Consider the following 27,916-nt stretch of genomic DNA (forward strand, 5'->3'; position numbering starts at 1 on the left):
AACCAATTCTCTTTACGTATGCAAGGCCGACTTGGTGAAGTTTGGTTTCTCTTGTGTTGAGTTCCTCTTTTATTGTCTTAGTTAAGATTGGTTTAATTAACAATGATAAGCTGGATTGTTTTTACGAATGACTGAAAAAGCCTGAGGAGAATGAGGACTGTAAACGCTGTTGTTATCGTCCATCTGCTCCTGAGCGTGTGGAGAAGAACTCTTTACTTCTTCTGCAGAGTGAGGAACTAGAGAGTGGATATAGTCTCTTCAGACGCTTCCATCATCTCTGACATGACGTGGTGATGAGGATCCTGTTTGATTGGTCATGACAGTAGTGAGTGGGTGGAGGAGGAGCTGGCTGTGATCTGAGCGCTCGGCTGGACTCCTGATGGATACTGAGCCACAGTCAAGTCGCTTGTTTCAAGTGGTTCTGGGAAAAAGAGCCTGCAGCAGAAGAGGAATCTGACTGTCTTTCTTTGTCTTTCATCAGATCGTGTCTGATTTACATCAAGTGCCTGAGTGAACGTCCGGGTTCTGGCCACAAAAAAGGATTTGCTGTTAAAGTTGTAGATGCTCAGTTTCAGCATTTTTTATGATTATTATTATGGTCAAGTAGAGTGTTACTTTATGATTGCTATTAAAACAATAACACATTTTTTCATTGTAAACTGCCTCTTAGTTGCTGATTTTTTTGTCTAAATTCAGAGGATTTTACTTTTGTTTCTTCATAAACCCTTTCCTAAATCCATTTTCGTTTGATTAACAAGCTTCCATGAAGCCTCCAGGTCTGTGGACACAGCTGCAATTTGACATCAGCTTCACTGTTTTGCCAGACATGCAACATATGCACGTAGCATACAAGTTTAAAATAAAGATGTTCGACAGGCAAACCTGAGCTTTCACCACCTTTAGTGTGAAGACCAAAGATTATGATTCCATATTTATCTTTTCAACTTTGTGAATCTCTGCAAACTCCTGTTTTGTTTTACTGTATTTATGCTGCAGCACTTGTATTTTCTCAAGCTGTGAGCTTTTCCGTCAGTCCTGCTGAAGAATGCCATCAGGGCAGCAACAAATGAAGCCACTGTTTACCATATTATGCTGTGCATGGTGGGAAAACAGGTTTACTAAAATGCAAAGGCACAAAAAAAAAAAAAAAAAACCCTTTGCATTCTTAATGTAGTTTTAGATAAACAGTATTTGTTCCAGGCTCCACACATGTTTAATTTCACAAACAGTAAATCCCAGTTTCTGTCCTACAAAAGCAGCTGTGGCGTTTAATTCCTCACCTCATCACCTTTTTCCCCCTTGGACCCTCGCTCTCCCCTGTACCCCCACGGGCCCTGCCGTCGTGGAGACACAAGACGGAAAGATTTCCACAGATGAAGAAACAGATCGGGCTGAATCATTTACCGTCTACGATACAGTTTGACAGGATTGACAGAGCGCTCACCGGCGGTCCAGGAGTCCCAGGCGGTCCGGGCTGACCGTCCTCCCCGTTTTCGCCGTCCCTGCCCGGGGCCCCGGGCCGTCCCGGGGGGCCCCTGGGACCTCGATCACCCTGCCACAAAAAAAAACAAAACAAAACACTCAGTCATCATTAACACACCGACATTCTTGTTCTCACAACATAACAAAACGTGAAAGTCTGAACCCAAACCCGGCGGGTACACGGCGGCCGCCGGGGGCTTCACAGGCGGCGGCCGGCGGTATAAATTAGAGGGCTGGACGGCGGAGACACCGGCTCTCTCCACCGCTCAGCGGAACCATCCATCACAGAGACAAGCCATCACCTGAATCACACTGCACTGTCAGGACGGGCCGGCTCGGCCGTAACTCTGCCGGCGGGCAGGTGGGAAACACGCAGAGGTCCAGGGCCGAATGGTTAAACCACCTGTGCCGCCACCGCCGCGGCAGGATAAATACACGGCTGCACTTGCTGGAAAAATGAATTACGCTCAGAGCAGTGTACTATTTATTCAGTACACACACAGTGACAACCGGTGATAAGTTTTAAAAGCATGTAACACATAAACTACACCACGGTGTCTTCATAGAGACTGAAAATGTATATATTCCTTTTAACTACACAGTGACAGCTTAACGGCTGTTTTTCCCCATTTCCATTCATCTGGTGTTTCTGTCTGAAGTATTGGCGATCCACTGGAGATGTACTAAAATGTATAAATATACACTTTAAGATTAGACTACACTGGGGGTGTCAAAAGTACATTTCAGGTTTATCATGTGAAAGTTCATTACATGTGAACTTCAATACTTTGTTGTACAAAAACAAAGACAGATATTTCGAGTTATAGTCATTTATATATTAAAATACATTATTTGGTCCAGCTCACTTGAGATCAAAGATTTCACTAAACTGTGCACAAATCATGTCCTAAAGTGTTTTATGTGGCTTATCTTTTAAAGTAGAGATATAAGTAGAGAGATGCATCTTTGTTTTTTTTTTCCTCAAAGTTTTGCCAAAGTTTTGAAAATTATGTTTATTTACATTGAAACGGCAGAAACAATGTAGTTAGCAGAGCAGTAGCAGGGATTCAGAAGGTTGCGCTGTCCCCTGCTTCCACAGAGACAGATTCGGAGCGTATCAAAAAGTTCCACCTCGGAAGCTGTTTTCAAAAAGCTGAAAAAAGTTGTTTTTTCAGTGTGTTGGAGCTCTGTTATTGTGTAAACGGACACCTAAACTGCAACAAAAGTGTGTATGTGAGACTGAAGCTGCTGGTTACGATGAGGAAGTGTACTGTAGATCAACAGTTACCCTAAACCCACAGATTACCCGAAATGCATTTAGAATTTAAATAACTGTTAACTGAACTTGTCTGGATGTTGGTAGATTTTCTGAGCTCCTAATACCTGATAAAACTTGTGATGCACGAGCACTTCACATCGCAGTCATATGCGTCAAAGTTCAAGGTCAAGGTGAATCACTGGGGTGGCTGAAGGGACGATGTGCAATTCATATAAATATATATATAAGTAACGGCGTCATCTGCATAAAACATGACAATGTTTAAAATGACTCAATCATGTATATGTGTATAAAATAAACAAAAGACAGGACACATGCTGTTCATTGTAACTCTGCAGAAGCTGTAAAAATGTGCTATGGAGGCTCCGTACTTACATTTAACATTGCATGATCTCTGCTTTTTAATGTACTCGAGTAGTTCTCCCCTCACTGTTCCTCACATCATGCACACACTGATTAGCCACCATGCACAAACAATAACAGCCAGAGCACTGCTGTCCTCAACCACACGGGTTCAAACGGAGCAGACGCCAAAGGCGAGCGAGTGTTTCCAAACCGCATTATTCACCATTCCCCAGCCGAGACCTCACACAACACATGGCAGAGCCGCCGTCTCCCACTGCCCCACTGGACGCCCACCACCGCTGTCTATGCTTTTCAAGATGATCTTAAATGAAGGCAGATGAAGGCACATTAATGGCAACCAGGCAAAGAAGCGACAGAAATGCGGAACATCAGTTAAGCAAAAACTTATTTTAGCAGAAGTACTCCGAGTTTATTCTGCAAATATGAGAAAAGTGACTTCATAGGGAGTTTCACGCACCGAGGGTTTTCAAACACCCACTCCCTCTCACCAGCGACACGACAATAAATTCTACCAAACACTTCATCTTCATAATGGAGCGCATGGACAGGCGCTGCTCAGAGGCTCACACACACCGGTTCACATCCAGGGTCACCAAAGACTAGGTCTCACATTACAGTGAGCTGCAGCATAAAGATCATCATAAAATAAGACATTTATTTAGATCAGAGGTGTCAAACTCAGTTTAGTTCAGGGGCCACGTTCAGTATAATTCCATCTTGATTCACAGGATCTATCTATAATTAACTGTGTGTGTTCGCTATAATATTTGGTGCATCTCGTTTCTCACCTTCAGAAATCCTCATCTGATCAGACATTAGATTGAACAACTTCAAGTATGTAATAATTTCCTTTTCGTGGAGCGAGACGTGCTAATTGGTCTCCTCACCATCTCTCCAGGCGTCCCCGGCCGTCCTCGCTCTCCCGGTTCACCCGCTGGCCCCTGAGGAATCAAACCACTTCACTCCATAATGTTCACATCCATGATTTGCAGCGATAATAGAGGATAAAGCTGATCTCTGACCTGCATGCCGGGCTTGCCCATCTCTCCAGGTGGTCCCTCGGGGCCTTCTTTACTCTGCAAGCTCACAAAAAAAGGAAGCGGCCTCAGGTTCAGGACGACTAATGAAACCACTAAATCCCAACAAAGACAGGATCCCAGTGAACTCACAGGCCAGCCGGAGCGGAGCAGCTGGTAGAAGTTGGTTTGCTGCAAGAAGAAAACAGTTAATTTAGACAATTAATTACATAAATATGACGCATGTCAGTGGTTACACACGCAGACAAAACCAAGAAAAAAAAAAAAAAAGAAGCTGTTAGACATCGATCTCTGCTTTCCCCTCACAGGATGAATGGACGCATACCTCCACAGGTTCAAAGCACACAGTAACAAATCGGCCCTGCGAACCGCTCTCAGACTTTTATTCCAGCCATCTTTTTTCAATAAGAGACTCCAGGTTCTCCATCACACTGACATACTGTGTGTACGTCTGTGTGTGTGTGTGTGTCTGTGTGTGTGTGTGTGCACTATACACTATACAGCCGCAGCCAAAGAAGAGAGATTGAACAGATGAGGACAGACCCTCAGTTTGCACGCACAACGGTCGGGTCGAAGGTTTTAGGGATGGACCAGAGACCGAGTGACTGGAGGGGAACAGAGCCGGCGTGAGTCTGTCAGGTGGCATCCTCACCGTGAGTTATCACAGGGATGAAAAAGGAATAAAAAACGTCTCTCGAGAGAATGTTTGAGGTGACACTGAGAATGGAGATGGATACAGAAAAGACAGGATATGGGGATGGATTTCAACTCTCGGTTTATCGAGTCACACCTGAAGAAAGTCACGTTTTTAAGTGGATCTGTTTACAAGACAACGGCGCTCTGAGTCACTGAAAAGACAAGTTTTTTGAAATGCTGCAGCTACCGAATGTGCGCTACGGCCACGGTAAACACTACTTCTGCATATATCTGTCATAAAAACTCATCAAATGTTGAAAAGCGAGCTGTTTAATGAAGTTCACAGAGCCGAGTCACTGGACTGTGGCGTTTCCTGCAGCACGTTGCAGGATCAATGTCTCAACTTTGAAGGAAGAAATCACAGAGTTGCCATAAAGTTGACTTACAGCAGAGCTTTCTAAAGACGCGGGGTACTGATGTGCAGTAAAAAAGTAAAATGCGGTGGTAGAATTGGTGGAGTCTTCTGGTGTTACTGTTACTGTCTCGTTTTATCTTGTCCTGCTCTTAAAGCTCACAGTTTAACATTTTTCTGTCTGCCTCGTATGTCTTCTTGGTCCAGGGGAATACCCGGTCTCTCTCTTTCTCTCTTTGAATCTTCAGATTCAGGTCATATTTTATTCTTACGTCATGCTTTAAAGATCACGTTTTCGTCTTGTCTCGTCAAACCGTCTCTGTCTGCTGCTCCCTTCATTCCTTCTTTAAGATCGCTTGTCTCATAATTCATCCTTCCAGCTCTTCTGCTCCTGAAAGTCAAACATTGTGGTTCAAGCTTCTATGTCTAATCTGTTTTCTCGTAGTAATCAGTAATATCGGATCAGCCCCAGTTTTTACAGACGCTGTCAAAATCGAGCTTGACTGTTCATGAATGAACTCTTGAACCATTACTGTCTCAAACCATGTGAATGATGCCAAACTGATGATGTTGTGAATGAAAACGATGTTTACCAAGTTTATCTGGGAAGTTTTTCATTTCATTGAACGTAAACTATCTGCTCAAAAAGTAAAAAGACAAAGAATACTGATGCTGCTGCTGATAAACTGTGATTATAGTCATTTTCAACAGTAATTATTCCACGTTGCTGAAATACAGACATTTTCATCACATGTAGTCTGAGCCACAGTTTTTTGGGGTTTTTTTTTTAACAATGAACAGGTTCAAAGAAAAGAGAGAGGAACGTTTAGTTGAAAGATGAGAGATAATCAGTTCAACAACTTGCAAAAGCTAAGAAATGTAGTTTAAAGAGAAGCACCTGGAAAGCAGCCCACTCCTCAGCAGTGTTCCTCCAAAGGTACAGGGTGGGTAACCCCGGTAGTCCAGGAGGTCCCAGCTCCCCCTTCTTCCCGGGCCTCCCTTCAAAGCCCGTCTTGCCCTACGGCCGAGAAAGAGACGAGGTCCAACATTCATGCCAGACAGTTTATGTGCAATTCAGAAGATTGTGTTTTCCTATATTACATCACAGAGCGATCCGATACAACGCTGGGGGGCTCGGCCGTAAACACCCGATCCGGGTAATGACAGGAGGGACAAGGCTTTATTGCAGTGGGGATTAAAATGTCTGAGGCTTTAAAATAGGAAACCGTCTGAAATGCTGTTTCAGACGACTGAACCGGGGTGGACTTAAATCTTGAGAAGTGCAGGACTCAACACAACGTATTAGTTTCTCATAGCGATGCACCGTTAGCTACCCTGAAGATGCCATAAGGCCTGATTTATATATCAAACGCAAACGATCCACGGATGCTAAGTGTTTAGTGTACCGGCTATTGACGGTGCTGACGGATGACGTCGACTACTTGTCAAGTTGTACCGCAGATTTTGTATGTCTACGCTGCACAGAATCAGACCCAGTACAGATGTCAGTGGATCCCGTTTCCCGCATTCCGTTACCTTGTCACCTTTGAACCCAGGATGGCCGGGCTCACCAGGGCAGCCCTGTGGAAACAAAACATCTCTGAAAATCTAAAATACAGAAATATGAAGAGGAGGAATCAACATTTAAGATGCAACAATACTAAAAATAGTAATTGTTAAAAATCTTGAAGGTTCGTTAAAAAAAAACAAAAAAAAAACAACTGTTAATTAATTTCAACACTTTAGCCAATAAAACATCAGATGCTGTGTTTATCACTCTTGCTTTTGGGAGTGTGAAGGTTTAATTTTCTCCTCTCGGGCTCCAGTGCTATTTATGCTGCACATGCAGCTGCACCCATGGGTGTGCTGGTTTCACGCCGAGCTGCGGTCAGCCACATGCTGCATGCTGTTATACCGAGGCAGCAGGAAACAATGAGAACACTGACCGACTAAAACCAGGCTTTAAGAAAATGTAGGGTTTATTTTGTGGGTGCTGACTGGCTTTGCATTGTGATTGGGTTATTAGATGTCAGGATTTTACTTTACTGAATGAGACATGTCCAAATTCAGTTAGATCATGGGAGAAAGATTTTCAAATTAAAACAATATATGCTTTGTGGACGCTGCAATAACTAAACATTTGTTTTAAACTGCTGAATTTCGCCATAATTTCTGCAAAAGAGGTTGGCAGATCCCACATTTCCCATGCAGAGCGTCGTCACAACAGCAACAGAATGAACCTAAACAGCATGTTCTGGTTCATGATGCAGCCCAGTGCGGTGGTATCTCACAGCGGGGATTTCCAGCCGGGGGTCAGGGGTCATGTTGCAGAGGGGCAGCAGAGATAACAACGGGGTGCTGAGGGCTGACCTGAGAAATTTGAACACGCCAGAGAAAACCCTTTGTGTGCAGACTTTGCATGTTTTCCTTGTGCATGTGACATATTACCAAGTTTGACGTTCAACTGTTGAGTGGGAAGCGTCAGACATGAAGACCTGCGATGCAGCGCATGGGGGGAGTGAAGCCAACAGGATGTTTTATCTCATGTTCCGTACAGCCGGACTGAATCACGGTAATCGTGCCAAGTGATCCCACGGATTTTATGGCGGCGCGAGTCCAGACGTGGCCAGATGTGCTGTCTGCTTTCAGTTCTGTCTGCCCCGCAGTCCCCGTCATGACCCGCCACTTAACCCAGGTAAGGCCTGGGGACGGGACGGGACGGGGCGAACCGCTTCACCAATCAGACAATGAGTGCCGTAATGAGCAATGCGATGACAAACTGCCGAAGCTTCTTAACTATGTAATCCTCCGAGCGCTCGCGTCACGGCATCAAAGATATGTGGATCAACACATGCTGGATCGCCAGAACAGCTCCTGATCGGAATCAGATGCGGCTGATGGAGAACAGCTCTGGAAGCCCTTAAACACAAACAGTTGTCACACTTCCCTCATTCACTGGACTCGTCCTAACATTTTTATCTCATTCAGCATCAGATAGGTTTGATGTGATACGTTCGATTTAATGTTAAAGCCTATATATCGCAGAATGGGGGATTGGTTTTCCTTTCTTTATGACACCGAAGGGCTGGATGATATATGAATACTGTGAAAGTATCAAAGGACCGATGCCAGACTCACTAACCCTGACTGCATGGACTCCATTAGATTAAACATTTATGCACATTAAAAGAGAATTATATTGATCTACACACTTTTCTAATGTCCCTAACCCACGGTCTCCCCACATCTTAATACACTTTTAAATTTTTGATCAGGCAGGAAGCCTAGACTACAAACCCTGCTTACTAGACACAAAGCTTACTTTGCATTTATGAATAAATCAGACAGCAACCCAAACAATTTCCATTTCTTCCGAGAGCAATGAAGCCGATGACTCTTGGTTCCAGACAAAGCGACTCACCTCTGGCCCCGGGGGACCCATCCTGCCTGCTGGCCCTCTCTGGAGCCGGTACGTTTTGCCGTCTGAACCCACCACCAGGTCTCTGTCTCTGGACAGAACAGTCACGATGGCAGGCCGGTCTCTGTCGGGTTGTTTACCGTCGTACTTGACTCTGTGATCAAAGTGTGTGGGGCTTTCTGTCACTGCGGGGCCCCCTTCCCCTTCTTCACTTCCTGAATCAGCAGATGAACCAGAACTGACGACTTTATCTGAAGGTAAAACCGTCCTGGCGCCTCCTCCAAGCTTGTTGGAATCTGTGGACATTTTGGGACCTGGAGGAACCTTAGTCGGTGAAGGAAATCCTGCTGACGGCTTCTTAGAGGAACTCCCAACGTCCAAGTCGACGATACCCTCCGAAGGTTTTCTGGGAAACAGGGACGGAATCCTTCCCCCGGAATCCGTCTTCTTCTCCGTGGTTATGTTCTCCTCCAGATCTTTTGATGATACCTCCGGCTTCCCTTTCTGACTGCCTTTAAGTTCATTTCTTGAGGGTTTCCACTGAGGGTTCACTTGTCCACTGTTTTGGAAGACTGGATCCAACAAGTCGGTGTCCTCATCCACCACGAAAACATCCCCGCGACCCACTGAGCCTTTCCGGTTTGGTCGACTGGGCAGCGTTCCGTCCCCTCGAGAGCTCCCTCGTCGCAGGAATGAGTTCTGTCGAGAGAGACAAAGAATTGGGATTCATTTGAATCGTTCCATTTATTTTCTGGTTTGTTTTGATGTTGACAGCTGGGTTATGGATGTCCAATTGTGGAGCCAAGCTTCATCGTGGTGGAATGCCAGAGGGGCATTAAATATACTTACTGTCTCGTCAGACAGAAGAACAAAAGACGCAATGACAGCTATATTCACATTAATCAGTGTTTATTCATTATCTAATCAGGGAATCTAGAATTTATGATGACTAAACATTGATATTTAAAAGCTAAAATTGCCTCCTAACTCAAGTCTTACTCAGAAGAAAGAAATGCTGGTGACCGTATCCCCTTCTCCACACAGACATCTGGTACCGTTTCATCTGCCTTCTAGTCAGTTCATCTTTTCTTCATGGTTAGCACTGAAGTATCTGCTGCTGAAAGCTGCACACCACTATTCATCTTGTCTTTTCTTTTCGGAACACTTAAAATGGCTGGCTGGAATCATCACTTCCGCGAGGAAACCAAAGCTTCTACTGGCGAGAGCAGTCAGGCCCCATTTACACCACAACGTTTCAGTGAAAAATCATCATTTTTGTGTTTTCCTTTCATGTGATGAAGCCGAAGAGACAGCCGACGTAAACACATCGATGCACATTAAGCCACACCGCTGACGGAAAGCCGTCAAATCTGCGCGGTCTTATTGTATTGAAAGTCTCTTCTCGCACTTCTACTTATCTCCAGATGAATCTTTCTCCACACTAATCTGAGTTGTTCCTTCTTTAAGCTGCGGTCTTAGAGACTGAGGAGATTTTTTTTTTCCCTGATATATTCTTTTATCACAACCTCACCCACGTCTGGAGTTACACACCCACTGCGACTGTCAACACGGTCTTTGTTTGAAGGGAAGTGGTTTATACAGCTGACAGCTTTATTCTGAAGAGCTAAACTATTTCAAATCATTCTGTACTTCTGCTCCCTTTAAAGCATCTTAGCAAGCGTTCAAAACATTTTCTTGTCTTAGGCGTGGTGCAATAACGATCCTCAGTCTGCAGGTACAATACTTAATTAATCCTAATTTTAATCTCATTTTTCCATACATAACTGGATTTATTGGTACTTTGCTCAGTAACCATCTGACTTCTCTCCTTCCATACAAACAGTCCAGAGCCAGAAGTGACGGTGCAAACACTTTAAAATTAACACTGCAAACTCTGTGTTTCCCCCTGACTGATCATGTTGCAATACACACTCACACACACAACAAAGCGAGTAAAACTGCTGGGCCTCGGGGAACGGCGGTGCAGTGAGAGAGGGCCTTTCAGGGAATGGGACCAAAGAGCTATAAATTTTGTTTGATGACCCCAACGGGCAGAAACGGAGAGCACTAAAGTGGAGCTGAGAGGCATATGGAGAGCAGGAGGATGGGAAAATAAAAAGGCAGCAGCGTAGGGGGGAAGCACCGAGAGCATTTATCAATATGAGTGATATACAGCCCCGTGGCAGAGAGAACAATAATAATAATGTTAACGCTTCACCTTATTTCAGAATCCCGAGACGCATTCTCACAATGTTCCTGGAAACTTTGCTAAAATCCAGTGAAAAAACCAGACTGTGAGTTCAATTCCTCAAATATCAGACACATTTCAGAAATACCTAAATACATTTGTAGTGTAGAGGAGGAAAAAAATCTCATTTCCTCTCTGGTTAAAGCGATTCTCCCAAGACATGAATCGATAGAGTAGACACTTATCATATTATCAGAGTACAGAATACCAGACATGCTTGACAATCTGGAACTTAATCAAATCCTTTTCATATTTCAGATGTTTCATCGTCGGTCTAAGTTAAAAACCCAACATCAATAAAATCCAGTCAACTGGATCAATGCATGTCTGAAAACAGGAAGCCTTTACTTCCTCTCTCCTCCTGGAGCTCATTCAAACAATCAAGCACTGCGTGTTTACCTCCGACAGTTCGACTGACATCCCCTGACCTCATTTCTCTGAAGATTCTCTGTAAATGACCTCCTGATCTGGAGCTCCCAACATTTGTTACCTAACTAATTAGGGACTGATGAGAGAGCTTTAAATGGTAATATGCTCGGTGCAGTGGCTTCAATTTCAATCAGTGTTTTTGTATTCGAAGGCTCCAGTCTTCTACAGCCCCACTGGATAGATAAATGATTGGCTCAGAAATTGCAACCGGTACATCCAGATGTGAGCAAAACAAAGTTATATCAACAGAGGGACAGACCCTATGAGTGCAGGGCTAGAAAGAGGATTTATCCATCAGTGTTGAATGATGAAGTTCACTCGATGATACTGTATAGACATTATATATATACTTGTGAACACTCAGCTGAGTGAAAACAAACAATACACAGTTAAAATATTTTGTAATAACTGCAGAAACAAACTAAATGTGTAATTATTTAAATGCTCCATTTATTGCTGTTTAATAAGTTGCTTTTTTTGAAGACTACAGTTGTTTTGATGAAATGTGTATCTCAGATCTGACATTCCGGATCTCCATCTGCTGTGGGAAGCAGCAGGACTTGGGTTGAGCGGTTTCAACAGATACTGAAGTTATTCTCCTCTGATTCACTCAAACACTGCTCAAGTTAGTTCTCTATTATTTTGTGGCTTTTTTTCCTTTCATTTCTAGTTTAGCTGAAAGGTATTATGTTAGCATGGTCATCACACAGGAAGTGGAACATTTTTGGCATAATTCATCTGAAGAACCCCTGTTTTTGTGGAGATGGATGGTTTTTCATGGGTATAAGTACCAGACTTTGAACAAAAGTGCTGCCATATGAGCACTGGCGGGATCCAAACAAGTGAAATGACAAGAAGCAGACCTCAATTTACTTCCAAACAAACTTGGAAGCAGCTCAGCAGCATGAGTGGTCAAATGGACCAAACACAAGCTGTGACAGGTGTCAAATCCTCAAACGGCTCCTGCTGCAGATCTTTGATCAGGTCCAGCGTTAGATTACGGGCTGCTGTCTGAACTCCGTCACTGCATTTAAACCAGCAGCCGTTGCCAGTGAGCATGCAAACCAAACTGGACCGATTCCTGCTGCAGAACAGGGCAGACAGCAGAAACAAGCAGGAAAAAATAAAACTGGAGTGAAGTATTGAGATCCAAACACTGGATCTATGATGCATCATTGAGGCAAATTGAAATATATTCCTCTGTTTATCAGGGAAGCTTAACTCTGATCCAATAGTATCAACTGAGTTTTGAAACATTTCTATCAATTTCATTAATTTCAACATAATGCATCATAACTCCTCACCTAAATACTCTTCACACTATGTTTTGCTGGCCTGTGCTGTATTCACATTTTAATATAATTTCACCTGAATTAGGCTGAACCTCAACAGCAAAACCTTCCAAAGCTCTTGGTTCATGTGTGCGATTGGCACTGATAACATGCTTTAACTGGCCATCAATGCCAATGTAAATGTTTTGAATCACAATGAAACAGAAATCACCAATGAATGTATTCCATGTATTCCAGGCTCTTATTAGTTAGAGTAAATACAGAAGCATCATCGGCGAACTTTAAGCTCCCCAACATGACATTTAAGTCTGAAACGAGAGCTGAAGCTGCTGTTTAACGTCAGCCTCTGCAGTGCCACATAAAAACACGATTCTCTGTGCTCCATAAGAAGTAGAGTTATAAATACAGTCATTTTACAGAGGATCTCCCAGACGTTGGACTCCATCCACCTGCCGTTATGCTGTCAAACCAGCCTAATAATCCCTCTGAGCCTTTATATCACAGGCCGAGACAATCTCCTTCTGAAAGCTCAGCAGGAGCAGGCTGGAGCAAGCACACTGCCCGTGCACGGCGTTTGTGTGTGTGTGTGTGTGTGTGTGTGTGTGTGTGTGTGTGTGTGTGTGTATGTGTGTGTTCATAGCTTTGTATCCTCACAGCACATGCACTGGTGGTACAGCGTGAAACGTCCTACTCCAATATACTGCAGGTGAATTAAGACAGTCAGGATGTATTGCTAGAGGCAGATGAGCAGACAGAATTATTTTACAGATGTTCATAAAACTTCCTTTTTACTCCTGTCAGGCTTTTTTTTTTTTTTTTTTGTTCTTGTTTGTGTATGTGCTTCTTCCCTTTTCCCACCCTCAGGCACCTAAATGCCATTTTAAATTTAAACTACCACTGACACCTTTTAGGCCCAATAACAGGTCATTATTTGTGCATGTAGCACACTTTACTGATGTTACGACTCTTTTAAAGATGTTTTCGATGTTTGACTTACAACAAAACAAACTTTTAGGTTTTATGGTTGCGTGCATAAAGAAATCTAGCAGGCGTGGAGTTACTATGAAAACTCTGGGACACACTCAAGTAAACTGAGGCCCCATTTACACAGCGTTACATTTTCATGCCTCCATACGAACAAGAAAACATCTGATTGGTTCCAGATTTTCTCTGCAGCAGAGTAAAATGATCTTAATCATATAGGCAGTGTCATTAAGTCCCACCTCAGAATATAAAGATGAATTATTCATCTTGGAAGGAATGGTTCATCCCCCACAGAGTCCTGAGAACAATATCATGCAGTCTGTTTTGAACCGAGTGAAGAGACAGAATAATCTGAGTCATGCTTCATCTGCAGAGGATCAGCGATACGTTGTTTTCAGTCTATAGGAACAATATTTCTGCGGAATTCTTTTGTGAACACTGTGCAGGTTTATGTCGAAGAACTGATGCAGCTGCTTCAGGATATTTTCTATCTGCTGCAAGAGAAGCGTTTCAGAAAAGTTCCATTTTGATCTTGTTTCCACAGAGACGCAGAAGCATTTTCAAGAGCTCCACCTTCAGATCCGATATCAAAAAAGTTCATTTTCAGTGGCTCCGAGCACGACTGACACCCAAAACACAACGAAAGTTTTACGTTTTCACCTGAAAACGTTGCATAAACAGGGCCTATATTAGCCGTGAGATCCTGCCAAACTCTACAGTCGTTCCAGGGACACAGTTCCTCCGTCCAGGCATAAGCTGGGTATTTTCCACTGTGGTGAACATTTCACTTTGTAAACATGACATAACATTCACAACTACAGCAGGAAAAAGAAAAGATTGGCTCGTCTCCCCAGCATATCAAGGCCAACACCAAAACAATGTCTCTATTTTTGTTTTCCGCTGAACTGTTCCAGCCTCCAAGGCAACTGCTTGTCCGACTTGCAGGGACTTGAATCTTCCTAATTCATCACCTTGTTGTCTTTTATGATTCTCTTACTTACGGCCCCATTGCGTGTTCATGCAGTTGATATAACGTAACAGTGTTTCAACAGTTCTGCTTATGAATCTGTTCAAGCCTTTAGAAATACTTGCTGAATAAGAGTTTGGGCAGATGTTGACAGGCACACTTGGAACAGATTAATGGTTTTTCTTGCTAATCTGTGTGTCCTTCCATCGGTGCAAGTCCCTTCAGGAGCCCGATGAAGCTGAGCTGAGCGGGCTCCATCGAGGCCTCGTGGTCAAACAGGATCCCTGCAGGCTGGAGCACTGTCTTTACCATGCACTTACACTCGCACACATGCAGACTGTGTACACTTGCACCTACAAAGGGCTAATCAAATGGCAAGGTCCGTAAATCTCGCCGAGACACAGGTATGCAGACTCTCTCAGACCGGCATGGTCTTGCAGGCAGCAGGAGGCAATTTGGCCTGGAACAATTCACGACGACAAGCGGTCTGATGTTTCAGGAATATACATGGAAGCACTCCCCGGCTCCCACTTCTCAACTTTCCACTGCACTGGGTGCACAGCCTGCGAACTGGTAACTCACAGTTTAGCAGGTATTGCTTTAAAAACACCAGTTTATGGATGTAAGGCCACTCTGAAGCAAGAGATGGAGATTTCAGGATCTTTTCAGTGCAACATTAACGACTCACCATCACCACCACCCGACAGCACAACAAGAACTAAAGAGTTTCAGACAATCAAGACTGTTTTTGGTAAAAACGAAACAGACTTTAAAGATGAAATTACTGCCTTTCTTTCAATTTGAAAGTCAAAACCTGCTGATTTTCTGGGAATGACGCCAGAATGACGTCAATCTGACTCCACACGGCGTCCTTCTTACTGACCAATCACCTTTACCAACAGGAACAAGAAGCAATCCACTGACTAAAGAAACTCTTCAACATATCACTCAGATCAGAGTCAGTGAGTCGAGTTTCCTTGTACGCCAACGTCATTCATAGTTTACTGTTCTCTGTGAACATGTGTGTAATTTTAGGACAAATACAAAAAACAGCACCCACTAGTGGCCCAACATGAAGACCTTTCTGGAAGGAAATGATGAAAAACTGGAAATAAACTGGTCTTTGCTGAACAATTTGCAGCTACAATAATGAATGTGTTCACCTTTTTTTCAATGGCTGTTTTCTAGACAATGCAATGATGCAAAAAAAACTGAAGTCTGATAAAGAGAATCCACAGTGGAGCAGAATGACTGAGGGATAATGAATAATCTCTGACTATAATTTGATTCAGTACGATTAATTCAATAAAAATATTAAACGAGTGAACACAGCCAAAGCTGCTGAAACTCAAGAGTTGAGCTAAGGTCACTACAGTGTTTAACATTAACTCTTATTCTTATTCATATATGCACATAATGTAAAAGGATGCTGTCAACATAATTACAGCCGTGTTTCTGTTACTGTGCCGTATTGTCACATCGCATCGCAGTGTAACATGACCGATCGTGTGTGTGTGTGTGTGTGTGTGTGTGTGTGTGTGTGTGTGTGTGTGTGTGTGTGTGTGTTCTTGAGCTCCGGTCATGTGCGTACATGTTAGCTTGTGACTCAGCGCTGCTGGCCGGCTCAGCGGGTCAAGCGTGGCACTAACACCATCGCGGTCTGGAGGGATTTCGTCCCCAGCAGGACCACCCATGTTAAGAAACCCTGCGGTTCGCTGGGATCAAAGCTTCCAGCCGCTCTCCAGTGGTGGTCCCCGGTTATATAATAAAATAAGATCATGAAGGACAGGAAGAGAACGACACAAAGAAACGGCAGCGCCACAAACATAAGCTACTGAGAGGACAACAATGCAGAGGTGTAGCTTTTAAATAAAGATTTCTGAATACAAGAGAAATGATTAAGGTGATCTTTTCTCCACTGAATGGACTGAAACAATAATATCATTGGCTGCACTTGCAGTCAAGTGCACCACAATCAAATTGAGAAAACTCGGTTCATTTCACTGAATGGGGAAAAGACTGCGTCTAAATTTGAACTTGTTAAAATAAGAGTCAGTGCCCACCAACACAAATTATTTTTTTTATCTTGTTCCAGTTTGCAACCTTCAAACCTGCAGCAAAAAGCATCCTTCAAAGTCTAAAACTAGACTTAGAGGGGTGTGTTCTTATAAAGTCAGCAGATTGGATGAAAGACGGTTCTCGTGAAATTAGAACAACATTGAAGATTTACAGCCTGCAGTCAACTGTAAAAAGGAGTCCAACATCCTGAACCGTGCACAGAGGGTGTGTAGAATCTAACAGCATGGATGAATGTTGCAGTTTTACCTTCCCGTTGTGCTGTCTTTGACCTTGAGCGTGCAGCCCTGTGAGACCCAGCAGCAGCAGCAGCAGGTAGCATCCACCACGGCAGCGCATGACTGCAGGAGACTCCGCAGGTCTGTCTGCACTTCAAGCTCTGCTCGCATTGTGCCCACAGGCGGACCTCCGCACGGGAGGCTGATCCGGCTCCCAGCAGACACACCCACACACCTTACCGGGTGCACACACACACACCCAGCCCCCGGCCGCACACCACGTCTCTTTAATGCACTTAATCCGGTGCATGATGGGACAGGAGCTCCGGCCAGGAGCTCCAGGAGTGCATGTGAAGGATTCATATAAACAGAAAATGAACATTAACAGGGACTATTTAAAAACAAGAGTTGTGGCACAGAATAGTATAGATTAGAATCCAGTGTCTGTTTTTTTTTTCCTCATTTCCAGATGCTTCAGGTTGCGTCACTGCAACGTCCCGTCTGGCCTCCGTCATGCTGCAAGTTTTTATTTCTGACAGTTTACTGTACATAATTACCCAAATTTTCAGGGATCATTTTGTTGACGCTACATCTTAAGATGAGATTGAGACTTCTTTTGGCCAGTCCAGATGTGTCAAACATAAGTCCTGTGGGCCAAAATCGGCCTTCAGAAGGCTCTGATCCAGCGAACCACCAAGCAAGTTGAAAACATTGTCAACAAAACATTGATTTTTTTTTTAATGTATGTTCCTCCAATCAGTGAGAAAGAAGTATAGAAAAATGCAGAAATTACTTCTGATGTCTCTGACAAAGCATTTTTCCTTTATTCTGCAAAGCTGAGACCACATGGCAGATGTGCTAAACTCATTCCATCCCTAAAGCACAGCTCTCGATTCGCCAAACCGGAGAGTGAAGATCTGATCGCAGCACACACTGCGACGTCACGGAGAGCTTGAAAAAGCTGCTGGAGTGAATAACTGCTCTCTGGAAGCAGAAGAGGGAAGACGTGAGGGAATCCCCTCAGCTTTCACACATGGACGGCTTTCTGCTTCGGAAAAGGGGGGGGGGGCTGCAGAGGAACAGGAACAACTTCCCCGGAGAAATTAGGGGAGTGGAAACCACAAATACCCAGAGTGAGTGTAATAACCACAGCTGAGGGAAAATTTGAAGCGGAGAACCGGCCGCAGATTATCTGTGGCCGGTTTGATTCACGCCGTCGTGCCGGCGCGGCGCAGAGCGGAGCAGCCGCCCGTCGCGGGAGGCATGACTTCGTGTCGATTAGGGGAAGAAAGAGAGGCGGTGCAGTGGGAATAAATGAGAGCAGAGTCGTGCTGAAGCGAGATCTGGCTGCTTGGAGACTGCAGGGCAGATGTGCGAAGAGGAAATCAGTGATCTCCTTCTGCTTCCAAACATCTTCCCCGCCCATGGGACCTCGCCGCTCGGTAATGGCTTCCAGAGGTCCCCTGCTGTCTGGGACGTCCTGCTGCGAACCCTCCGCCCTGACGGCGATCATCTGCTGACAACTTTCCATCACTCGTCATTTAAAGTGTTTGATTTTCACAGTGCCGATACCCCCGGTGCAGATTACAGCTTCCGAGAACAAAATTATTATTGTGTGGGAAGGGAGAGACGCAAAAAGAGTACGATTCCTTCCAACGACGTCTCTAAATCCTCCGGCTCGTCTTCGTCCTCTTTAACAAGCACCTTCTCCCTCATATCCTCCGTCATCCACAGCCTCGCCACTTGTCTGTAATTACTTGTATTGGAAGTCGTTTTAAATCCCATCAAGCAGATGAAACATGACGGCCGTGTCTTCGGCTCTGTGCATAAAAGAAAAGTTTGACAGTGTCCAGAGCTGTTGGTTGATTAAAAAAAAAACCCAGAGGGATTGCATGCAGATGCTCAGTTTCACAACAAGACACAGACCATGTTTCTGTGTCCTCAACGCTCTAATTCAGCAAATAACTGGCTCGAAGTGTTGCATATCGAGATCTGCGTCTTTGATGCGTCCTGCAACTAAGAGAAAACAGCAGAATGACATAATTGAATAATCTGGAACCTATTCCAGAAGTCGGGAAGTCGGAGTTGTTGAGTTCTGGGTATTCGAGCAACAGTCTTGGAAAAGGTTCGCTGGATCCCGTTTGAAGTGAAAATGCATCATTTTGAGTTTTTGTTTCAGAAAATGTCGTCTTTACACGGCAACAGCTCGAAAAAGACGTCTGTCTCCATGGAAATGGTATCATGTTGTACCACTAGAGGGTGCTGTTGATTGATTTTGTCAAGAAGACACATGCATGTGCATATTGCAGATTAACAATGAGAACATGGACATTCCTAAGGAAAGACGAAGAAGTCGGATAGTTATTCCAGTGACTATCAACTCTGAAGCTACCAGTTCCAGGAGGATGTGGACTGGAAGACACTCTGCAGGAAAACATTTTTATTGCTGCCCATCAACTGAGCATGTATAGAAGAATTATTTACAAGTTTTAAAAGAGTTGCAATTCCATTTTTGTTTAAGCCGACCTTGAAAATGAAGCAAAAGTTTTGCTTTTTTCCCTTGAAAACATCATGTCAGTGCGGTCTGAACCTGCTCTCTGCAGTTTAAGTACATGAGGTTTGTGAAATCTCTTTATCTACACCACTGACAACCAGATAAATTCCAAACTTGTCATCTGCAAAACAATTGGTGCCAATATGGTACAAGTGTAAAATAAGCTACTGAAGCGAGAAACACGTGGCTATTAAAGACTGCGTGGAAATTCCAACCTCAAAAGTGAGCATTCACATCTTCCCAACAGACCGAACCGAAGCAACAATCACACCAGTGTTTGACGAAATGGGGCAAGTGAGAACACAGCTCTGACAGAGGACCTTCAGAGAAAACAGCTTCAGCAGACCCAGGCTGAAAAAGCTAGAAGTATTTTTATTGAAGTAGTGTCATCTAACTAATACATGTGTATACATGTGAAGCAAAATATACAATACCTCCTTTAATCCAACCAAGACGTTCATTGGTTCTGCCATTACGACACACTGGGAGAACAGCCGTGATACACTCACTCAAAATTACACCGAGAGCAAATCCAGTTCAGGTACATCAAAATTAAAAACCACGTAAAGTAAATTACTTTGTCTTGCCTTGAAAATTGAGGTAAACTGCCTTCAAGCTTCAATAGAACTGTTTGTGGAAACATTTCTTGGTCCCATCAATCCTCCTTAAAGGCTTTAAGATGATCGGCACTTATTTATGGTTTGATTGACTGAGTATGAATGAACTACTGAAAACAGAAACTTATATTCCTGTAACCAGGACAAGAGACTGTAGCTGAGCCAAAGTGTGAATCTCTCCCAACACTCTGTCTGTCCGATCCTTTTCTCTCTTTCTATCCCTAAGCCCCAACCAGAACAGCAGAAAGTCTCCTCTGCATTGACACAGGGCAAACACATCAAGACTCACACACACACTCTCCCCTGCAGCCATTTCAAGTCAACAGTTCACCTAAAGCACATGAAACACAGTGAGAACATGCAATCTCCCCAAAGAAAAGCCATGAAGTCAGGAATGGATGCATGAGGCTCAGTGATGAATGACGGAGACAAATATTGAAGATGTGACCATGACAGCGCTGCGTTACTCAGTGAAGAGATTCTGGGACAGCGCGGTTCATTCCTCGGCCTTTTCTCCGCACACCGCTGCACCGTTCATGTCGTCTCAGCTCCTCTGACAAACAGGTGATACACTACCCAGAGTTCAGCTGGTAATGGAGGGCCTGCAGGAGCAGCTCATGTCCTCACCTTGTTGGACAGGAAGGGTTACAGGCGGGCTAATCTCCTCATCTAACGCTCTCTCCCCGACAGCCCGGCAGGATGAAGCTTTCCAGGCTCTGATCCTTGACCTCCACATCAGCCGGCTGCAGCCTCCGGGCAAGTCAGTAACACATAGAAGAAGCTGCATTCTCTAAATCTGTGCATGAGGAAGGTATGGAAATTATTTTCTTAATGCTCAAGTGCAGACAAAATCAATGCTTTAAAAGTCAGTTTATATTCCTCATTATAATTCAAATGAAGAGGAAAGAGATTATGAAATATCTGAAGTTGTAAAATTGAATTTTCTCAACGGTTTAAGATAAATACCTTCATTAGTTTGCTACAGAAGTTAAAAGCATCAACTGGGGGGAATGAAAGCGCTTTAATTGTGGTTGAAACAAGCTCTAATGGGTTATTCAGGGTTAAAACAACTTCTTGACATGTCTGAACTTTTGCCAATAGTTAATCTCAGCTTGGATCCATATTCCAGCTCAGATAAAGTCATTTCAGACAAACTATGTGGATTTCTTCAGATTGACAGAGCCGCGGAAAAGTGTCAAAATGATGGATCTTTTTTTTCCACTTGTTTTTCGGATATCGTTTGAGGGGCTTTACGGCGGGGAGGCCTCTTCAGAGCGCTCGGTGGAAACGCCGGGCTCAGATAGGATCGGGAACACGGGAGGTTGGGACTGCAGGCGTGTCTGAGTCCCGCTCACTGACAGATGTAGCTTTAAGGGATCAAGTGTGAGCGGTGTTCCAACTTATGAGACTGAGAGCTCTCCGCTACAAACAGGAATCAGTTGCCTGGTGACATTCAGAGACCAGGAAAAAAAAAAAAAAACTATCAAGTTGTCATGTAGTTTTCTCACAAACAGGATCAATCTGGGTGAGAAGATTTGCACCTGAACAGAAAGACTGCTTTATGTTTGCAACATCAGAAAACAACTGTGGCAGGAGAAAATTAGGCTTTCAATCTCTGAGAGTAAAACAGATTTAAAGTGTTTTTTTAACAACTGAAACTATCTGAACAAGCTGAAAAAGACAGAATCAATCCGTCGACGTCTGTTTGTAGGGAACCTTTCATGAAGAAAAGGGTTATGAACAAAGAAGTCATCAAAAACAGCTGCAACCCGTCTGGAACTAAACACAGGATACAGCGAGGCAGGTCTTTAGTCCATCACAGGACAGAGATCACGCACACTCACATTCACACTCGGAGGCTATTCAGGGTCACCAGTTGACCTCACATGCGTGTTTTCAGACTGTGTGAGGAAACCCATGCACACGGAGGAAGAACATGCAAACTCCACACGGAAAGGACAAGTCTGGACCCATTCTCCTCACTGCTCTGATGGTCTCGGTGTCTGAACACGTCATGCAGTCAGGAAACCTCAATGTTTCACTTCAAAAGTCACAGCAGCAGACAAGTCAAGGGGAGAGTTAATCAGTAATGTTGTTTTATTGGCTTTTTAAAGCCTTTTCTAATGTGTAGAGTGAGAGGAGAGCTAGAAATGTCAGTGAGATTCTAATGAAAGAGAGCTGAACTACAACTTACGGGAAACTTTAATACACAATTAACTACCAGACAAACGCCAGGGTTTAACTGTAAGCTGGACTGCAGGAACAGTCAGGTTTAACAGATCAAGGTGAGCAAACGAATGGAAACACAAGGAGAAGCACCCAGAAGAGGCTCGGCCAGACGTGATGACAGCACGAAACAGAAACAGGCCGTCAGAGTCCAGAGGACCATGAGGAAGAGGCCAGAGGAGGGAGATTCCTCCACATCCACAACAATCTGGAGCAGCTTGTTCCCTGCAAACAGGTCCGTCCATCCACATCATCACAGAGGCATGCCTCTGCCATCCTCATCCACTGTGTGTGTGTGTGTGTGTGCGTGTATGTGTGTGTTTCCCTCTCACATTGTACACTGTAGTAGCACATGGTAAACAGAAACAGATCCTCACTGATTGTTTAAGGCGTTTCTTTCTATAGAGAGAATAATGTCAACTCAAACCAGCTTTGCTTTTTGCTTTTGTTTACAATTCAAGACCGCGTTTCCATTTCCAGCATGTGCCGAAACGAATCAACTGCACGTAGCAAGTGTATGACTTTCCAGAATTGCATATAGTTTGGTCAATAGGATGAAACTGCAGGGTGCACAGCCGCAACGGGACCATATGTGCTGCGTAACTCCTGCTAATGAGGCCTACTGCGAACGTTCTGAGCAGACTGAAACATTCGTCATCATCAAGAGGATATCAAACACACGGGGTGGAAACAAATGCAGAGAAAGGCAGCTTAATGCAGACGACTGACTGGACAGAACACGGCGGTCCAAAACCAACACGAGCGCCGAAGCTTTGTCTGACCTGCTAACAATCCTCAAAATATGTCTTTGAACATGGAGGAAAACAAGTTTTGAAAGCACTGCTAGTGTGAATGCATGTGAAAAATATGCAATTCAAAAAAATTTTAAGTGAATATTTTAAAATTTAACATTTCATCATCACTGGGTAAATTGTGTCAAGTTACAACATAAAAAACTGATATTAGAAGCTGGGATGAGCTTCACCAGCTGTGTTGATATCTGTTCTTGGTTTTTAATTTTTTTTTTTTTTTGAAGATGCTTTCCTATTTCCTATTTCCTTCCACATTGTCTTTGGCAGAGATCAAAAGAAAAGAGTCGTTTTCCCTGTAATTTATCAGAGCAGACTTTCAGGCAGCAGCATCCAGATGAAGCCTTTTACAGGCATCAAAGACGGATGAGAAGACGCAGACGGATGGGAGCGGAGGTGGACAGGTTCAGGCGAAAGGTCCATTTGACGGAGCTCACACACACACACACACACACACACACACACACACTCACACACACATTGATGTATGTAAACTGGAGCAGTCAGCTGGAGCTGGGCAGGGTGTGTGTGGTAGGCCTCCGACGCCTGAGGCTCTGCACTGAGTTAATTACTGACAGACTGGTCTGGTGCCTTCACTGACACAGAAAAGAGAAGATTCGGGCCAGAAAAGGCAGACCTCTGGTTGGTATATCCAGCTGCAGCTGGCAGTCGGCGCACAGCTGGATGCAATTACGTTCGAGAACGGTCTGCTAAACACACCCTCCGACAGGAAAACGGGCAACGGTGAGCTCTGTTCCGTTTCCTTTGGTTTTAGCGCCGCTCCCACATGACGTGCAGACACTCACGGTTCGGCCGAAGCTCAGGAGGGCCTCGTCGTCGGGGCTCCCCAGCAGGTCCTCCAGGTCGTTCGAGGACAGGAAGACGTCCTGCGTGGAGACAGAGGTGACAGGTTCTCTAAGCCGCACAACATCTAAACACTCGGAGCTTTTTTAGATGCACCAGACTGGATCGAAAACCCGCAGGAGTCAGCGCAGCAAATCCCCCGATGAGCCCCAGGAATGTTTATATTACAGCATTCAACAGCTTCTCCTGGCTCTGCATTAACGGCAGGAGTCGGGTTGTCTGCCCCGAGGCGTTCAAAGACATCTGGCTTTACCCGAAACGCCGCGGCGACACCTCAGTGCCTCCCAGTGAGCGCCAATCAAAGGAGCAATGCAAACACGTCTCCTGATCTCTCCTTCCTCACCTGCAGGGCGCTGTTGGTGCGGGGGTAGCGGGGCGGCTTCGGGGCGGCGGCGGCGGCGCTGCAGCGGGGCGGGTGGTGGCTGCAGTGCCGCCGCGCCGCGTCCGGATCGTCCATCAGGAAGGACAGCTGTCCAATGTGACCCTGCACAAAAAAACAAAAGAATTAATGCCAGATTCATTCATTCACTGCAAACTGGAGCCGATCTTATTCAAAACGCACCAGTATCAATATCAGTACTGATCATCGGGTCTGACACTGTACGGAGAACTCCGAATAGATCTTCAAGCTACCAAGGGAATATGACATAACGTCAAACATTAAGAACATCAGCAGTCGTTTCCGAGCCGTCTGGGAAATGAGGTAATGTGATAAAGTTGAAATAATACGTAAAAATGATATTTGGAGACGCAGTTCTGAGAAAACAGGAAAAACAAATGAATCGGAGTGTCGAGTTCCCAAATGCTGTAAATGATCTCATGCACATCTGCATAGCGTGCACACACAATAAAATCGGAATTGTATTGCTTTTATTACTGTATCTTCAGTTTTGCTATTTTATATATACTTCTATGTATTATGTTAATTACAGTATTTAGTTGCTTTGTTATTTTTCATTCTGTTTCCATATAGTTGAAAAAGTCTTTGTATTCGTCGAGTGTTGAACCTGTGTTTCCAGAGGTGTGGCTGATGGCTCACTGTGTATTCTTCATTGTGTTTATATTAGCTGAAATCATTTTAATCGGATTTTAGCTTCTAAAAATGTGTTTTTGTTAAAAAGAATAGCAGTTGTATTGTTGTTTAATGATGTTTTTATGATTTTCCTCACAAGAAATGATATCAATCTGCAGCACTGATTCAAAGCTCGACTTCAACGATCAGAGAAGTCCTTCAGATGATGTGTGAAAAGAGCCGACGGCCTCGGAGGAACACGATTGTAATGAAATGGACAGTTTGAACCAGTTCAACTGTCACAACAGCACCGCCTGCTTCCTTATTTATGTCCCGGTGCTATTTCTGCCTGAACCGCCGGTGCGTCTCCCGGGATGGATCGCTGGCTGTCCGGTCAAAATAAATGCGGTTGATTCTTTCTTTAAAGGGCAGAAATGTAAACATTCAGACTGGAAGTGAGTCACAACCTGACCAGGACGTATAGACACCAGCAGACAGAGCGGTGGCCGGATGGTCGCCTTTGTACATTCAAGTATAGACAACATGACATTATCCACACACACAGAGGGGTTTACAGCAGGTCCTGTGTGTGAGTGTGTGTTTTATCAAGACTGTTTGATCTCAGCTGTTTGAAATCGGAGTTCTGGATGAATCCAAAGTGGCCGACAAACAGAAAGTAACAACTTTACCCGAGCCGCATCTAAAAACAGAGTTTATACGAAGCGCAGCTGCATCGCTGTGTATATTCTGAAACATTTCAAGATCTCTGGAGGAGAACCGAGGCTAGAAATAGACGGGAGATCAAAGGACAAATGTCTGATAAAAACCTGTACATCTGCGGTACATTTTCATGATTTATTTAATTGGTGATGGGGGTGTGTATCAGACAGATGGAGCCGATGAGTTCTGACAACGTGAGCCTGAAATGATGCAGCAGGCAGAGAAATGCCACATGCAAGAAGAATCAGCTCAAGGTCACATGAAGACGGTTTAGCAGAAAACTCGACATGGAAAAACAAGACATGACATCAAGTTTAAAAAAACAAACAATGGAATATTTTCCAGTTCTGCTGCAGATTCAATAAAGTTTAAGATTTGACAACACAGACTTACACACAACACGGGCTTGACTAAAGCTTTGGGAAGTGAAAGACTCAGCAGGATCCACTGAGGGTTGGCTGAGCTTTTTTTTTGTGGATTATAGACATGCTGAAACTGTTTTCTTGTTTCTTGGTCTTCCTTGATTCGTTTCTGGCATTGCATGGCTGTCCAGTCATTAACTGGTCGATTTAACATGTGAATAAATGTTTTCTGAGTAGTCAATCAAAATCCAAAACACGGTCCAATTTAATGTTTTTCCAGTTGTAGTTTCTGTTTTCCACCATTCCAGCTTGTGCTGGAAGTTTATTAACTTTGTGCCCGTCACCCGCTGACTGCGTTATTTCAGCTTTGGACAAACATAAGTTCGTTTGATGACAGCAGACGCTACAGACAAGAGCGACGCGCGGTCTTCGATGTTTTAACAGGGCTGAATTCAGAAAGACTGCCTGGAGAAAAAAGCTGTCACCACCTCCAAGCGTGGAAGTGGCGTGTCCTCGGAGCGCACTAAAAGGCCGTCGCCACGGGATACATGGAAATGGAGAATCCATTCTATTTGATGTTAAGAGCAAATCCAGATGCCGCTCCTCGCCACGCCGAACTGCGGCTTGGTGCAGCTGGGATGGGAAATCCGCAGCGTACGGCCGGCCCTTCGTGGAGAAGCCTCGGCTGAGCACGGATGCAGAGTTGCTCTACCGACACGTCCTCCCATATAATAACATGCAAACATCTGCATCCAAATATTTGTCAAGTGTCAGCAGAGACGGTAACGAAGGCTGAGCTTTCTGTCCAAACACTCGTCGTTCTGTAATTTCACACAACACCCGGGTTTCTACAAACACACGGATTCCAAACATCACCACATACACGTCTCTGAGTGTGTGAACGCCAACGGGGTCGGAAAGGACCAGGGGCTGGACCCGCTTCTTGTGTGTTCTGCTGTGTGTGTGTGTGTGTGTGTTTGTGTGTGTGAGACTGTGGGAGTGGACAGATATGGGAAAACATGCATGACTTTTCAGACAGAGTGAGAATGATCCAGACTTGCCTGGAAGTCGGGATGCGATTGATTAGCCTCTTAAAGGCCATCTGGATGTTGCATAACTGTAACTGGTCATAAAATGTGTTTTTAAACACAAATATTATAACAAATTTAAAGAAAAAAAATCAATGCAACTTCAATTTCCATGTTGGACGCTGCAGCCAAAGTTAATATAAAGTACCTCAAGCGTCACGGAATGATTCTAAATGCTTGGTTCTTACTTCAGCTGGAACCATCTTACCTCAAACGGGGTCTCGAAGCCGTCGATGATCCCCCCGACCATCAGGAGCCCGTCGGTACTGATCCCCATGCCGTGGTACACCCAGTCCACGCTCTCCAGCAGAGAGCAGTCCACGTACAGCGCCAGGCGCCTGGCCGACACACTGACCGCCACGCGGTGCCACTTCCCATCCGACAGGCCGCTGAATGGGAACCTGGCGAAGAGGCACACGGGTCAATCTGTCACCTGAAGCTCAATCCAGGATTATACGAACTGGCTAGCAAATGATTTGAGGCAGTGACAGGTGACGCCTGTCTGATTCAGAGCTCTGTCATTGAGGCTTTGCTCTTCTCTTTGTCATTAAAGTCTGAGCTGTCATCAAGCTGAGACCTGCAGGAGAAAAGACAACAGATGCCTTTGATCCTGCAAAAAGATTAGGAAAGCTCCACGTTTACCCCTGTGACTGCATTCTGCTGCTGGAGATGGGCAACCAGTGTTCCTAGAATTACAACTATTAAAGCTAGGGTAGACGATGTTGTCCAAAAGCACTTTTTGTCATACTGAGTGAAATGCTCCTTGCCCCCTGGGAGAAGTCAATACATTATGTGGACGGAAAAAGGTGCGGAAAAAATC

General features: G+C 44.4%; 1 protein-coding gene across 4 annotated transcripts in view; it reads right to left on the reverse strand.

Moving 5' to 3' along the window:
• LOC115382789 (collagen alpha-1(I) chain) overlaps positions 1-27,916 on the reverse strand; it is a 98,384-nt gene that overhangs the window by 39,849 nt on the left and 30,619 nt on the right. For 3 of the 4 annotated variants that reach the window (XM_030084682.1, XM_030084681.1, XM_030084683.1), the window contains exons 4-14: positions 27,305-27,497; positions 24,258-24,398; positions 23,857-23,937; positions 8,634-9,329; positions 6,749-6,793; positions 6,111-6,230; positions 4,297-4,335; positions 4,150-4,203; positions 4,015-4,068; positions 1,445-1,552; positions 1,281-1,334 (exon numbers count right to left, since the gene is read on the reverse strand). In XM_030084682.1, coding sequence (XP_029940542.1) covers positions 1,281-1,334; positions 1,445-1,552; positions 4,015-4,068; positions 4,150-4,203; positions 4,297-4,335; positions 6,111-6,230; positions 6,749-6,793; positions 8,634-9,329; positions 23,857-23,937; positions 24,258-24,398; positions 27,305-27,497 — 1,585 coding nt within the window. Of the gene's footprint in view, positions 1-1,280; positions 1,335-1,444; positions 1,553-4,014; positions 4,069-4,149; positions 4,204-4,296; positions 4,336-6,110; positions 6,231-6,748; positions 6,794-8,633; positions 9,330-16,875; positions 17,007-23,856; positions 23,938-24,257; positions 24,399-27,304; positions 27,498-27,916 lie in introns of those variants that run through there. The other variant, XM_030084684.1, reaches the window with a different exon arrangement.

The sequence above is a fragment of the Salarias fasciatus genome (assembly GCF_902148845.1).
Source record: "Salarias fasciatus chromosome 7 unlocalized genomic scaffold, fSalaFa1.1 super_scaffold_4, whole genome shotgun sequence".
Taxonomy (NCBI): Eukaryota; Metazoa; Chordata; class Actinopteri; order Blenniiformes; family Blenniidae; genus Salarias; species Salarias fasciatus.